Source organism: Dermochelys coriacea, chromosome 3 (genome assembly GCF_009764565.3).
Source record: "Dermochelys coriacea isolate rDerCor1 chromosome 3, rDerCor1.pri.v4, whole genome shotgun sequence".
NCBI lineage: Eukaryota > Metazoa > Chordata > Testudines > Dermochelyidae > Dermochelys > Dermochelys coriacea.
This window is the reverse complement of record NC_050070.1, coordinates 109,933,313-109,950,032: the sequence shown is the minus strand read 5'-3', so window position 1 is coordinate 109,950,032 and position 16,720 is coordinate 109,933,313. Positions and strand designations below refer to the sequence as shown.

Sequence of the window (16,720 nt, the reverse complement as noted above, 5' to 3'; positions counted from 1 at the left end):
TCCTCAGAAAATAGGTTTAATTTTTTATTGAGACAAGCTATAGTACTGTTTTGGAGAGAATGCAAATTGAAAATTATTAGACAGTTTTGCACACCAGTCTCTTTTTTTTTTTTAAAGCACAAATCTGAAGATGCCAGGGGGAATTCTGAGTGTAGGGAACCATCTTCATATTTTTTGGAATGCCACAAGTGGACAGTCCAAATTCTAGTCTACTGTAACAAAACCAAAGCAAGAGTTCTTCAAGTGACTTACGCCCTTCTCCCTTTCCAAATTCCTAGTATTTTGGTAGTAAGGACATTTCCTATTTTACAGAAATTGAGTAAGGACAGAAATCATGTTTGAATCAAACAGCCCCAGTCTTGAAAGTTGATCCACATACACAGACGTATTGCATTCAGAGGGAACCCCACTAAAGTCACAGTATCGTGAATTGGGCCGCAGGATCAGGCCTTTGTAACCACACTAATAGGCTTTTTAATTACTATCTTTTTAAAAATTAAAGGTAAATAGATTTGTGGACAATACAAATCTCTTGTACAAGGAAGGGTTTTAGATATACAAGATAAGGGAACACCACAGAACTTAGGCAATATTAGTTACAGTATACAGTAAAGATCCATACTCTTGTATAAGGCATATTAATGATTTGTTTTCAATCACTTCATCCCACTTGGTCCATTTTTCCTTCTCTAGTTTACCTGTTAACATATGTGTTATAAGTCTTTCAGTTTCTCTTATTCTTGTTAAGCATATTTCTATGCTCTATAGTGAGTTTTTATTTCTGTGACCACAGAAATCAGGTATAACTACTGTGCTCTTATTTTCCTCTTTAGTCTCTTTCATTCTGTTAATTTTTAATGCCGAAGTTAATTGATGAGTAAAAACCACAACATCTATGTGTGAAAGGAAATGACAGATGTTTATAGGTGTGAGAAGTCAGAAAATTGGGGGGGGGGAGGGGAAATACCCTCATCACTTATAATTGGATATAATTGATTAAAAAGGCCTGTCTCATTCATACCCACAAATGAAACAACTCCAACCTCCATGAGGTTCTAAATTTAACAGAAATTAAAAAAACTCCTGAAATTTTTATCTCAAGTTAAATGAAAAATCAAAGTGCTGACATGATACATTTTAGAACAGACCTATCATTCCAAATGAGAAATTAGTTAACAGATTACACAGAACTCTGTAGCTTCTCCATTCCTCCCCAAACCATAGCCCTCCAGCAGGAGTATTACCAATACATTCCCTCAGAGGCACGGGTTACAACCAACATTCTCGTCCATTGTGAAGAGTGAAATCTGTAACTGGTATTTTAGCTGGGAAATCATCTGCTATTGTCTCAATTCTGCTGGCACAACAGGTGAAAATCAGGAGCAGCAGTATTCTGGGTCGGAATACTCCCTCAGTAGGCCAGTGTTTGCACTACCAGTAACTGCAAGGAGGGCAGGTTTAAATTCTGGCTAACGTTCCATAGGACCCTCCTGGCCAGGGGCTCACTGGGAGATTTGATCAATCAATGCACTTCTTGGGTCTCCTGGCCACACCTCTTCCCCAGTCAGAGGCTATGCTGCTGACTCCCTGGAGAAGTGGGGTTTGCAGGCTCTTGGCACCAGCCTCCCAATCATCTCCTCTTGGCGGATTTTCTGCTGAGAGCAGCCCTATGCTCAAGTTGGTTGAAGCCAGCATATCCCAGGGCTAAATTAAGCCCGATGTCTTGCATATGGAGAGTACACAAACAAAAATTAAGGAGTTCATTTTACATAAACAGAAAAATACAAAGAAAAATAGAAAAATACAAAGGAAGAGAATGTACAATGTGTAGATTTTTGATGTGTCAAGTTTCATCCCTTTTACATGGTACAGAACAAACTACCCTGTGAAGGACCGGAAAATAAATCAGACGTCACTTCTGTAGAAACACAACAACTTCTGAGAGAGTAGTATGTCTATGCACACTGATAGATATGGGCTAATGTCTATAAATAGCTCCAACCTGGCAGCACTGGAGCAACAGAAGCTAGACTGTGTCAACAGCCGGCTTTGCTATGGAACTTTTAATCTTAATGCCATTCTGCTTCTTGTCCTGGGAGATGCACTGAAAATGGGTCTGGCTCATCAAAGCTTTATCATTCTTTTCAACATGGTTTCATCGGGCAATCCTAGTAATTTTTCAATGTCATATTTAAATATTGCATTATTTGGTCTTTATTTCAAGCCAATGCAGCAGCCTATCAATACCTGATTTCACTGTAAACACACAAATGTCAAGTAACAGTATTTTTAAATGCAGTTTATATACATGTTCAATTAAATGCTGTTAGGCTTGCAAAGTGTGCTATATTATGCTATGGAACAGTGTAGAAACAGTATAAAGAAACCTTATATTGAAAGAAATCAGATAACACAATCCCATAGAAACAAAACATCCATCCACTCTCTTTGGGTGCTATTTCTTTGTTATTTTAAATTGATTTACATTGGTTATGCATTCAGGATGAATGTCATTCCATCCCACTAAAACAAACCAACCAACCTAAATCCTGAATATATGGGCTTCAGCATTCTTGTAAAGTTGAATGCATTAATTAAGCACTTTGAGATATTCTGAAGTGGAAATATTATTTATTATTCTCTTTATTAGCTAAGCTACCGTGCAGTTGAAAAATCTGGTGCAGTTAATTATTTGCTTTTTGTTAATCTGGCAAAAAAATAAGCCAGGTTCTAAGGTGCGCCTCACCTATGCTCAGCATACTGGGGTGGGGTGGAGGGTCAGAGAGCAAGGAGCAGAGGGCTTAGGTAACTTTATACCACCTTTCCATCCCACTGATCGTGGGGGCAGATGGGAGAGTATTTGTCCCCTAGCACAAATTAGAGTAACTTTAACGGTGTTATAGTTTATGTTGGCAGTAACTGCCCTATACATTTCAATTTGGTGGTCCAGGACTGCATTCCAGTCACACACCCCAAACCCCAGTGGGTCCCTATGTTGGGCTGAAGTGGGGCAGGAACTGCTGATCCTATCCTGGGATTTCCCTACATCAGCAGAGTCGCCAGCTATCTATGTAAGTCAGTTTTCCCTCCAGTTTGTGGTACCAGACTGGCAGTAAAGGGACTGAGTAGGGATCTAGATCTGGCTCATTATTTTCATTGAGATTCACCAGTAGTGCAAGTTTTCAGAGCACTAGTTGGATGCAGGAAGCAGAGAGAAAGGGCACTCTGACCACAAGATCAGCTACGCCCACCGGTGTAAATCAGAGACCATTTTTTTGAATGCCAAATGATATTAAGTAGTCTCTTATTTTATTGTGAAAAGTTCTAGAGTAATATCACTTGAAACTTGTAGGATTCTCTTTTCCCTCTGTTACGATACAGCATTTACGGGATCTATAATATATAGGTGGTATGTTCTGTATATAATCCAGTTTGATATAAACAGCTTTCAGGTTCATTGAGAGATGCTCTTCTCTACACAGTAATACCCGCTGAGAGGCTGTATTGTATTATGTTACTTGGTAATGGTATTTCCAGAAAAAAAATGAATTACACATTAATAAAGCAATGAAAGTATGCAGGTAACCATGGCTACTGTTGTGGACTCAATAACATCTCTTATACAGCTGTTAACATTTGTATTATTGCCAATTAAGCTGCAGAGATCAGATTTGAAAAAGGGCTAGCAAACAGTAATTTCTCATCTGAAGGAAGTAAATGCAGGCTTCTACATCAGATTACATTAAATTTTGTCTTCTAAACAGGCACATCCTTCTTCCAACATTCAAATTAATACTGAGAAGTAATGAAAATATAACCCCTCCATGGCCAGCAGTCACATAACTTGTGTGTCAGTAACATGTTTCACCCACACTACCTTTTATTTAAGTTATCTAAATTATATTTCCTTTTCTGATGTCCCACACAAACTATGTATCTGTAACTGGACTTCCACAAAGCCTCTTGAAGAGTCTCTTGAATACATGCAAGAGACTTCTCAGTCCCTTTAAAAATGTGCAGCCAAAGTGCTAGTGTTTCTGTAACTGATCATAACATCTGCCCCTTCTACTTGGTGCCTCAACCAAAAGTCCTGGTCACCAAAAGTATTACTTCAAAGAAAGTCTGAAAGAGCTGGGAAGAGGAAGAGGCAGCACATTCCCCTTTGACAGGGTTTGCATTTTCAAAGTGTTCCTTCTTACATCACCTTTCTGCTTATGGCTCAGATTTTCTCCTCCAATCGTCCAAATAATCATAGAGGAGAGGGCATCCCTGGGGAATTTACCCCTGGTTAAAAAAATGTACAAAATAAAATTGTGCATTTGAGATATTTTGGGAAGTAGCTGCTAAACAAGTTGAAAGAGCATCTAGAGGGCTATGTTAGGAATCAGAGAACAGCTTGCAAGATGAGCTAGTGCACCTTGAACCAGCTTCCAGTAACACCACTAAAATGAAGATAATGAAAAATGACAACTATAAGCAGGGTGAAGAAGAACCTGGAGCAACTGCCCCAACATCTCCCTCCACAAGATTACAACCCCCCCCGACCCGCAGAGATTGAGTCACTTTGTCCTCCCAACAGAATTTCCAAAATCTCTCTGAGTTTGAATTACATATGAATCTCTATCCTGTATGAGTTTGTGTTCCATGCCTGCTTTGGAGAGGAAGAAAGATTTCTTTGTTAAGGCACTAGACTAGGACTGGATTTAATTCCAGCTCTGCCACAAACTCCCTGTGCCACCTCATGCAAGTCAATCTCTGTGCCTCAATTCCCAATCTTAAAACAGAGATAATAATGCTTCCTTTCTCCCACCCTTAATCTGTTCTGTCCATTTAGACTGTAAGGTCTTTGAGGCAGAGTGTACGTACTATGCCCGGCACAATGGGGCTCTGATCTGAGCTTCTGGCTGCTACTCTAATACTCTAATATAAATTAATCAGCAGAAATAATAATAAAAAGAAAAGGAGTACTTGTGGCACCTTAGAGACTAACAAATTTATTAGAGCATAACAAATTTATTAGAGCATAATTTAATGCATCCGATGAAGTGAGCTGTAGCTCACGAAAGCTTATGCTCTAATAAATTTGTTAGTCTCTAAGGTGCCACAAGTACTCCTTTTCTTTTTGCGAATACACACTAACACGGCTGCTACTCTGAAACCAGAAATAATAATATTGTTTTAAAAAGTGATGCTTGACTTTAGAGAGTTTTGCGTGTTTATGACATTCTGGGATGCAATCCAGACCTGTGAGGGGTTGTGTCACCACTTGTCCTGCAACTTGGGGAGCCTCACAATGCTTTACTGCTGTAGCTCCCAATGTGGGCTCCTCACAAATAGCCAAGCAGTATGCAGGTCACACCCTGAGTGTCTGTGCATAGCTACAGCCCTGGTCCAGCAGCCTGTCAGCAAACACCAGCCACACTCTGGCTTCCAGCAGCCTTGGTCAGTACTTGGAGGGTGAAACACTCAAAACACCCCCCCATCCTGGATTTCTCTCCCAAAAATGTGTGTTTTGTGCTGTCCAGCCCTCTCCTGGATAGTCCAGATCTATCGGGTCCATTGCCCCTCTAAGGGGATCAACATACAACTGTCTGCTACCCAAATAGTGTTACCTAAACAATTCACAATGCTGGATTAGTTTTGATTAAAGAATAAAACACATTTATTTACTCACAAAAAGATAGATTTTAAGTGAGTATAAGTAATGATGTATTAAATTCAGAAATGGTTACAAGAAAAAGAAAGATAGAATGCTTTCTAAATTTAACAAGTTGGACTTGTGGTAAGGGAATTCACCTTGAACCATGTTCCCAGTAACACTGCTGACCAAACTCTCAGGCTGGGATCTACTCCCGAAGTCCAACAGCTGTTTCTCTTTGTCGTCTTAGGTGAAAAAAGAGATGGTTAGGGAGAGAGAACTTGAGGTGTTTTTGCCCCCTCGCTCTCACAGTCCAGTCCCCCTTTGAGATGCATTTTCTTCTAGGTTACCCCTCAAAGTGAAGTTTATTCAAACAGTAAAGGAGGCAACATGGTGTCTAGTAGCGAAACCGGTTCCATGCTGTTTCTTCTCACATCTGTTTGCAAAAATGAAGATTTTTCTTGTCTCCTACCTTCCCTCCCTCACTGTTTGAGGACCCTGTTTACAACTTATATGTAAACTGAAGTAAACCCACATTCCCTTAAGACCTGCTTGGACAGTTCCGCCTAACTGTGGCTATGTGTGTTTGAACATGTGCCACCACATCATTCAGGGGCAAGTTATAACTTTACATATATTGCTAGATACATTTCACCATGATATTATAGTTATTAAGTTTTCAAATGATACCTCACAAGGCATATTTGGTATGAAGATTATAACAATCGTGTGTAGAATGTGAATATAGGGGTGCATTCCATTACAGTGCTGCTACCATGTGCTTTCTGGGCCACACTAGAGGCAGACAGAGCAGAGATCAAATAAAAAGACTCAAGAGCCCTGAGGAAATTAGTGATTGTGAATTCAGGGAGGCAGGTAACACAAAATGAAGACCAAAGGGAAAACATATTCATGCTTCTTTAAGCTTTGCATAGGCAGGGAAGGTGGGAAGAAAAAAACCAAGGATGACCCTGCATGATACACTTCATAGGAAATCAAATAAAACCAAAATTGTACATGATGGCCTGGAATAAAGTAGAGGGCAAATTTTCAATATACACTACGTAATTTAAACATTTCTCACTTCCCTTTTGAGCTTTCTCCTCAGCAATGTACAGGACATACAATTATTAGTTCCATGTTCTGTGGCTCTTCCCAGCTGACTACCATGATCACTTCTTTATTTCAATATTTGGTTCCTCTTCATTGATTCCTTTCTGTCTTGTACTGTAAGCAACTTGCATCTTTATCACCTTTTCTCAACTTCTGACACATCCATTTTTTCCTCCATCCCTCTTTCTTTTTCTGCTTCATCTGCAGTTCCTCTGCCTTACATCTACTGAAATGTTCTCAACCTTATTTTCTGATCCAAGAATACATACATAAATACGCATATGTACATATATCTTTTTAAAAAGATTTTCAGCCAACATGAATTATCCATGTTTGCTAATGGAAATCTCAATAAATCTTTGTATTAAAGAATTAAGAAACAGTCTTACGTTTAAATAAAAGAAAATGGCTTAAAGAAAATGATGTCATTTTCCAGTTCTTAATCTTATAAAGAGGCTTAAAAATATCTGCCATGTTCAGTTTCTTTTCTAACCGGTTTTATGGAGATACATATTTCACCCTTCCCATAAAAAGTTCATAAAACTTTTCTACAGTATTTGCAGAAGAAGCTACAAAAACATGTATGGCTGTGACTCAGCAGATTGGAACGCTGCATACAGGGTTTATGAAAAACTGGTAAAGTTCAAGATGATAAAATAAAACTCCAAAAATCCTACTGACCAAATTAAATTCCTTCCTCGGGAAGTGAAGTTAAGGATGTAATTTGCATTTGAGTCCACCTCAGATAAGGGAGAAAAAATGGTTACTCACCTTCTTGTAACTGTTGTTCTTTGAGATGAGTTGTTCATATCCACTCCAATTAGGTGTGTGCGCTCTGCGTGCACAGTCATCAGAAAGTTTTTTCCCTAGCAGCACCCACTCAGTTGGCTGTGGAGCCCCCTAGAGTGGTGCCTTCATGGCGTTCAATATATGACCCTGCCGACCTGGCGCTGCCTCAGTTCCTTCTTCCGGTTACTCTGACAGGGGGGAAGGTGGGTGGGTTTGGAATGGAAATGAGCAACACATCTCGAAGAACAACAGTTACAAGAAGGTGAGTAACTATTTTTTCTTCTTCTTCTAGTGATGGCTCATATCGATTCCAATTAGGTGACCCCAAAGCCTTGGGGTCAAAGTTATGGAATTGCTGATTGGAGCACCGCTCTGCCGAAAGCTGCATCATCTCTGGCATGCCGGATGATGGCATAATGAGAGGTGAACGTATGTACCAAGGACCAAGTTGCTGCCCTGAAGATTTCTTGTATTGGGACCTGGGCCAGGAACACCACTGATGAGGCCTGGGCCCTCATGGAGTGTGCTGTAAGAGCCGGGACAGGTATTTTGGCCAGCTCGTAGCACGTGTGGATGCATGAAGTGATCCAGGAAGATATTCTTTGAGATGAGACCAGGAGTCCTTTCATCAGGTCAGCCACTGCTATGAACAACTGGTTCAACTTCCTGAACAGCTTAATGTGCTTGATGTAGAAGGCTAGTGCTTGCCGAACATCCAGAGAGTGCAGCCTCTGCTCATGCCTACTGCCATGAGGCTTACGATAAAAAAACAGGCAGGAAAATGTCTTGATTAGTGTGGAAATGTGACACAACCTTAGGAAGAAAGGCCGGGTGAGGTCTAAGTCGTACTTTATCCCTGTGGGAAACCGTATAAGGTGGGTCTGAGGTAAGGGCCTTTAACTCAGACACCCTCCTTGCTGATGTAATGGCGACCAGAAAGGCTACATTTCATGACAAATGGAGAAGGGAGAAAGTTGTAAGTGGTTCAAATGGGGCCCCCATTAACCTGGAGAGTACCAGGTTAAGGTCCCTCATGGGGACAGGCTGTCTGATCTAGGGATGTAGCTGTTCCAGACCCTTGAGGAACTGACCAACCATAGGGCTGGTGAAGACAGAGTATCCATACGCTCCCAGATGGAAAACCAGGATAGCAGCGAGATATACCTTTATGGAGGATGCTACCAGGTGCAGAAAATACTCTAAGATGAGAGTTACAGGTGACTGAACAGGGGCTGAACCTTCAAAAGGCCTGCTTTGAACCCGACGATGGTTTAGTAGGGCCCTGGCCCAGCCCAGGTTGGGAGCAGGAAGGCTTGAATCTGCCATTCCTGCCCTTTCTCCTATAAAAGTCCTGCCTTGGCCAAGAAGGATAGGAACACTGCTGCTGCTGCTGAGGCTTGAAATGTTTGCGTTGGGTTGCTGGGTTGTGCATACCCAAGGACTTCATGTGAGGCTAAAAGACTCAAGGGCTATGCAGCTGAGAGTCAGTCTGCTCCGCAAACAGACCTGCCCCATCAAAACGCAGGTCCTGCGCGGTCTGTTGAATCTTGGGCGGGAGTCCCGAGGCCTGCAGCCATGAGCTATGCCTCATGGCAATATTGGAGGACAAGGTGAGCACGGCTGAGTCTGCAGCGTCCAGTGAGGCCTGTAAAGAAGTCCATGCCACTGCCTTGCCCTCCTCCACTATTGCTCCAAACTCCTCACTGGACTCAGTTGGCACCAGCTCCTTAAACTTGAGCATCGAGTTCCGGGAGTTGAAGCTGCATCTACTCAGAATTGCCTCTGATTAGCCATTCTGAGTTGTAACCCCCCGTGGAATATACTTTGTGCCCTTGGACTTAGGCACTGGGGCTTGTTGTCCCTGCCTCTCCTTTCATTTACTGCAGCCATCACCAATGAGCAAGGCTGTAGGTGTGTGAAGAGGTATTTGTACTCCTTAGATGGTACAAAATGCTTCCTTTCCACACCCTTCACGGTGAGAGGGATGGAGGCTGGGGTCTGCCAAATGGTCTTAGCATTGGCCTGTACAGTCTTGATGTGGGATACAGCCATGTGTGACGGGCCTTCCGGGGCCAGGATGTTGACCATTGGGTCCTCTGACTCTATCACCTCCTCAGACTGCAGGCCCATATTTTGTGCCACCCTGGTGAGCATGGCTATCTACAGAGGGTGGTTCAGAGATGGAGGTGCCTGCAACTGCCTCCTCCATGGAGGATGAGGAGGAGGCTAATGGGGGAACAGGGTCCTCCTGACCCTCTTGGTCTCCAGGGGCCTCCTGTCCAGCCTCTCTGTTGGGGCCAACCACACCTGGATCAGGCTCAGGAGCTGGGGTTGGTTCCAGGGGAGGTTGTGCGACAGGTACCTCCTTGGCACCCCTAGGGATGGGGCAATTGGCTGATGCCTCCAGTAGCCGCGGTTCAAAGACCACCGAATGGGCACCTTTGGATTGTGCGCCCTGGGCCTGGTGGTATGCCCACAGGGTCCAAAATGGCCACTGCACTGGTCTCTGCCACTGCGCAAGCCATGGTCCTGCTCCCACCTTAGGCCTTCCACAGCCTGACTGGTGCCAGTCGCGCTCCGAGTATCTAGCTAGACCCCATTTCTGAGTCCAAAGACGGGGACCAGGACCACAATGGCCAGGGCAGTGCCAAGCAGAGCTGGACTGGGGAACGGTGCCGAGATCAGGGCCTGGGCAGGGACACTGGCCGGTGCCGGGAGTGGGATCTGCTGCAAGACAGGGATCAGCATGAGGATTGGCACTGCGATTGGAAGCGCTGGCATGACCTGGAGCGGTGCTGTGACTCTGATTGGTGCTGCAAGTGCGACCACTGCCATGAGTGTGAGCAATGCTGGGACTCCGAGCGGTGCCAGGACTCCACCGGCAGTGATGAGGGATGAAGCATTGCTGGTTTGCCTCAAGACATTGCTACACGTTGTGGTACCGGAGGCTTGGCTTGAAGGACCCGGGACCGTGGTGCCATCATGGCAATGAGGTTCCTCACAGCCTCAAAGGTGTTCAGGGTGGATTGCAATTCTACCTCCTCAATGACCTGGCTTGGAGAGTCCAACGGCACTGGACTCAATGGTCCCCCTTGCAGGACCGAGGTCAATGGTGCCAGCTCCAAAGTCTTCAGCCCTGGGTGCTCCTCTTTGGGATGCGCCCCACTGGCTGGCTCCAAAGGGGTGGGTCTTGGAATCGTAGATCCACTCTTCCCCTGCTTCTGGTATTGCTTCTGCATTGGGGAATGGGACTGGTGCCAGGTGAATCCTGATGGTTTCAGTGCCACCGCGGGTCTCTCCCTGAGTCCTTCCGTGGTGCTGCTTCTACCACTGCTGCCGGGTTGCTGCGCACCGATGAGCTCAGTGCTGAGTCTTGCTGTGCCGATGTAGGTTGTGGTCAAAGTGCTGCTTGAGGTGAAATTCTCTCTCCTTTTTTGTTCTGGGGCAAAACTCTTTACAAATGCTGCACTTGTCCACTTGGTGTGCTTCCCCCAGACACTTTAAGCAAGTGTTGTGGGGGTCGCCCGTTGGCCTGGGCTTGTTGCAGGCTTTGCAGGGTTTGAACCCTTGGGACTTAGGCATACCCCGAGTCCCAATGGGGAACGAGGTCGACGTGAAGTGGATGACCCCCCCCTTTCAACAGCTATCTGCTGTAACAACCAAAAACACTAAAACTAAACTTAACTAGGCTAGGAATAACTGTAAACAAAACTAAACTGAAAATGAGGGAAAACGAGGAGAGCTTGCTAAGCAAGCAGTTCCAAAGACCGTCACCGGCGGTAAGAAGGAACTGAGGAGGCGCCGGGTCGGCAGGGTCCTTTATTGAGCGCCATGAAGGCGCCACTCCAGGGGGCTCCACAGATGACTTGATGGGTGCTGCTAGGGGAAAAACTTTCCAACGACAGTGCATGTGGCGCAAACACACCTAATTGGAATTGATATGAGCAATCACTCGAAGAAGAACTCTCATTCTGCACTCATTCTAGCCTGCTACCATAGTGCACGTGGACCAGGTCAATCGGAAGCATTTTATGAGATATTGGCAATGCTAACCTTAGTATAAAATCCATGGATAATTTTATCATTTTAAACATAGGTCATGTATACCCTACAAGAAACTGGATCACACCATAGTTCATCAGTTCTGGTCTCCTGCCACAATCCATGACCAATATTTGACACACATTGTTACAAAAATAACAATACTTTTGACTTTTATATTAGGTTTCATCTGAGGGTGTTACAGACATTAATTAAAACCCACAGCACCCCATTATTTAGGTATGACAGTATTATTATCTCCATTTCACAGGCAGGCAAGCTAAGGAAAAAAAGGTTTAAGGGTTTGATCCTGCAAAATGCTGAACATTCTCAACTCCCACTGACTTCAATGGAAGTTCAAGGCACTAGCACCTAGCAGGTTCAAGCCAATAAGACTTTTCCAAGATCACCCAGTAATTCAGTGGCAGAGTCAAGAATAGATCCAAGGCTTCCTGGAGCTCAGTCCTGTCCTTTAATAGCTACATCATGCTTTTTCATACTTGGGAGCAAAGTGAAAATAAAAGATCATCATAATGCTCCCAGACAGTTGTGCTATGCTGTACATGGATATGGGCATTTGCTTCCTTCCCTGCAGAAAGGAGTCTCGCAGGGAGCCTTTGTGCTGTTGGAGGGGACGGTTTTGAAATAGATTTTGCACCACCAGCATTCAATTCTTCTCCCTTCTCTAGTCAGGCTGTACCCTTGCTCCCTCATGCTAGCTGGGCTGCTAGCTCTGTGGATTTAAATAATATTAATTAAACTCATTGCATCATTTGTTCTGAACAAAAATATCTTATACAAGTGATATAATAAGTAGTAGTTGTAACAAGAATAGGATAAGGTATCAGCTTCTGGTCTGCCTTTTGCCATTTTTCTTATTTCCTCACTCATTTCATTGCACCAGGGGGCTAAGATGGTCATTCTAAAAGACAGGCACACAGCATCTGCAAAAGCCTAATACCACTTTTTGAACTGTCCAGAAGGTGGTGTTGGCACCTTTCTCTCCCTTGTGCCGATCCACCCCCCTATAGGATACTAGAAATGCAAATGGAATTTATTACTTATATCTTACAGGGTGGGATTGGGTTATGGGGGGGCAAATGGAGCTCCTGGCCAAAGATAGGTCACAGCCGAGGCTCACAGTCACCGTAGGCAAGACTACATCTCAAGGTCACTCCCGAATCCTTGATTTCTGCAGATCAGCAGGTATGCAGCATTACTGCTGTGGCACTAGTTCCATGCATTAATCATTTGGCTAGAGAGTTTTTCTGCAGAAATGCTGCCTGTTTTCAAGTACAACTGAAAAGAGAGTAATTAGAAAACTAAAAAGGCAAAAAAGGGAACTTTTAAAAAGGGATTATTTATTACAAAGACAATGGCAGAAAATGATTTCTGATATTGCTTCCATGTGAAATAATGGCTCGCTCCAGCAATGATAAATAGGTAAAAACCTGGTCACTGAGTTGGTGCAGATGTCTTCAATTGAAGGAAATACTGTCTGCCAAACTTAAACCACCACCACCACCACAACCCTAATGGGATGGAATCTAGTTGCTATAGCAGCAAATTAAACAAATAAATGAGATACCATGGAATGCTGCAAAATATTTGTGGTCTGATTTTGTCATATTTGCCACATGTGTGAATACTGGCAGTCAGGTTTTAGCTTACTAAGCAGGGTTCAATACAGTGAGTACAATAGAGCACAACTATACTTTTATAACATGGATACATTTATTCTTACCTGATTACATGCTAATGGGTGTCCGCTGCTGGGCTCTAGCATACACAACAATGCATTTTGCTAAGAGTGCAAAAAAGTTACCGTAAAAATATTTTGTCCTCTAGCTATTCAAAAGTATACTTGAAATACTATTAACTGAATGTGTACAACATTCACTACTTTTCTATAAGGATATTTCTACCTTTCCCTGTGCTTGTATGGACTGGTAAAAGTACAAGCTTTTTTGTAATTATTACAACCAAAGTGATTTGCTTCTGGGGTGTTTTTAGAATACTTTCTCTATCGGCTATTAAACTCTCAAATAATCACTTCTGCTCCAATTATTTTACAAACTCATTAGAGCAGGCTGTTGTACATTACACACAGTATATGCCATTTCCTCTCCAACCAAGAAAAACTACATTTAAATTTTCCATTGCAATATACTGTATTGTTTCTCTTGTGGATGAAAGGCACTATCTGAATATAAGCTATTATTAGTCATAATAGTGTATCATTTTCAATTTTGATCCTATTGTCTGCTTATATTATCTGGGAAAGGAGAAATACTTGAAATATGAATATAAAAGGATCCTAGAAATCTCTGATGTCAGAGGACCCAGAGAATAAGTTTGTTATTTTAGCTGAGGAGGGAGAACAGATCCATATCCATATGTACATACAGATGGTATAATCATTTTACCTTTATACAGGATTTTATATTTATTTCCTGAGAATCACAACAAGATAAAATGTGAACTAGCATCACAAAAATGCACCTGTTAAGAAAACTACTGTACCAGTTTAATCAATACAAAATAATTGCTCATGGTCACAAAAGAACATGTAGTCAGCTATGTAAATTGTGTTTTTAAATAAATATTAAAAAAATTAAAATCAACATCCCCTAGCCTTCTGCATTTGACTATGTATGATCAGAATTATGGAAGTGCACTATTAGATTGTAAACCAGTTTCTATCCTGTCCTGTGGTAGTACTGGTTTTATTGCAACCAAATTTTAGGGCCAAATCCCTGGTTCCAGACAAGCTGTGCTCAGCATATAAACGCAAAGAGGGAGGGAGTTTCTAACCCTGTGGCTTTTCACTGGTCACGTGTGCATATGATCATGCTTGTGAAAATGTCAGCATGTGCAATTTTCTGAAAATATGGCTTTCAATATTTTAAAAAACAGCAAACTCAACAACATACATCTGAATGTTAAGCTAATATTAAAGCAGGAAGATTACAGATTCTGAAACTAGACTTCCTTATCGCTGGTGTCACAAAGTGAGTCACTTTCTATCATAATAGTGACCTCTAACAAGCAGCTTATTTGACTATTTTAATGTGCAGCACAAACCATGTGTTGCAGCCAATATGCACAAATAGGTCTTACTCTAAATTGGCTTCTTTTAAGAAGAAAACATGATATTCTGAGGGTTAGCCAGGGAGCTGAGACAATGTATCACATTGCTAGTTAAAGATACAGACAAAAAGAAACGGATACACAGAGATACTGACACCAGTCTACCGATACCACACAGATATAAAAAGAAAAGGAGTACTTGTGGCACCTTATAGACTAACGAATTTATTTGAGCATAAGCTTTCGTGAGCTACAGCTCACTTCTTCATCAGTTGCATCCGATGAAGTGAGCTGTAGCTCACGAAAGCTTATACTCAAATAAATTTGTTAGTCTCTAAGGTGCCACAAGTACTCCTTTTCTTTTTGCGAATACAGACTAACACGGCTGCTACTCTGAAACCACACAGATATAGTTTATGCAGACACAGATCTTGTATTAACATTAAGCTAAATGTTACCAATACTTGAAATTCAGGGGGGAAAACTGTCTTGCAAATATTGAAAACACCATGCAAATATTAAATACACCTGCCCTGTTAATATATTTATATGTCCAACAGTAACAGCAGCAAGTTGGCTTAAGTCTCACTAGCAGCATCATTACACCATCAACTTCCTCCCCCATCCCTGTAATTAACAGAACTGTGGGATGTTTCCCAGAGGGCATGCAATGAAAAGTAAGACACATGAATAAAACATATTTTCCTTTCCCTCTTTCGTTTTTTTCTTCTATAGTTCTCTCCCCACTCTCAGTTCTTCTTTGACCATTTTGTCTCTCTTCCTGTTGTCTACACTGTTTTCTCCTTGTCTTTCATTTATTTATTTTTTGTCACATGCTGGAGCAACATCTGCTTTTTGTTTTGTGATCTGTCCCTGTTCCCCTGATCAGATTCACCTCCCCTGCCTGTCTTTCCATCACAGTCAGCTGTTCCTCCCTGACACCTCTGATTCTATTCTCTTTGCTTCTCTCTTCCTTTCTTTCCCTTGGTGTTCACATTTCTTGCCTTCATCCCTATTTCCTGCCAGAATGAGTTAGGTTCCCATGTGGGCAGTGATAGGTGGCTTGACGAAAACGATTTGACCTGGGGAGTTTAACTTAATATGTAAAAAGAAAAGGAGTACCTGTGGCACCTTAGAGACTCACAAGGTTAGTCTCTAAGATGCCACAAGCCCTCCTTTTCTTTTTGCGGATATAGACTAACACGGCTGCTACTCTGAAACCTAACTTAATATGGACTTTTAACTTGTAAGAATATTTCTTTTCAGTAGGGACCAGATCTAGGAACATTCAACTGACATTAAGTAATCAAGTGCATTTTATGAGCGATTATGACATTCCAGGGTGCAATACAGACCAGTGAGGCAGTGTGTCACCCTTGCCCTGCAACCTGGGGTGCTTCACAATGCTTTGCTGCTGTAGTTGCCAACCTGGGCTTCTCACAAACAGCCAAACAGACTGCAGGTCAGACCTGGAGTGTCTGTGTATAGTTGTTGCCTGCCAGCATACTCCAGTCACACTCTGGCTTTCACCAGCCTTGGTTACCACTTTCAGGGTGACCCGAACACAGTCCCAGTCCCAAATTTTCCCAAAATGTGTGTTCTGCAGTGTCCTGGACAGTTCAGAGATTTTAGGTCCGTTGCCCCTCTAAGGGAATCCATATTCACCAGTCTGCTACTGTGAATGGAGTTACCATTTGGGGGTTGGACTAGATGACCTCCTGAGGTCCCTTCCAACCCTGATAGTCTATGATTTTATACCCCAAAGCCCAGTTGAACCAAAACACTGGATTCGTTTTGATTAAAGAATAAAACTAGTTTATTTAACTACAAGGAGATAGGTTTTAAGTGAATACTAGTATAAGGCATTGAAGTCAGAAATGATTACATTAGAAATAAAGATAAAATGCTTCCTAGTACTAAAATATAACTAACTAGACTTGGTTCAAAGTGAAGTCCCTTACTACATGTTCCCAGTAACATTGCTGACCAAATTCCCAGGTCAGGATCAGCTTTCAAAATCTAATGGGTGTTTCTTTTGTCACCTTAGGT

General features: G+C 42.4%; 1 protein-coding gene across 8 annotated transcripts in view; it reads right to left on the bottom strand.

Annotated features, from left to right (window-relative positions):
- AIG1 (androgen induced 1) overlaps positions 1-16,720 on the bottom strand; it is a 200,121-nt gene that overhangs the window by 96,515 nt on the left and 86,886 nt on the right. Inside the window, exons 4-6 of one of the 8 annotated variants that reach the window (XR_006280014.1) lie at positions 13,326-13,385; positions 12,654-12,880; positions 12,040-12,314 (exon numbers count right to left, since the gene is read on the bottom strand). The exons of 4 other annotated variants lie outside the window; for them this stretch is intronic. Coding sequence is in view for 2 of the 4 variants with exons in the window: in XM_043511124.1 (XP_043367059.1) it covers positions 12,309-12,314; positions 13,326-13,385 (66 nt within the window). In the remaining 2 variants the exon portion in view is untranslated. Of the gene's footprint in view, positions 1-12,039; positions 12,315-12,653; positions 12,881-13,325; positions 13,386-16,720 lie in introns of those variants that run through there. 3 more of the 8 variants (XR_006280015.1, XM_043511124.1, XM_038397007.2) reach the window with 3 other exon arrangements.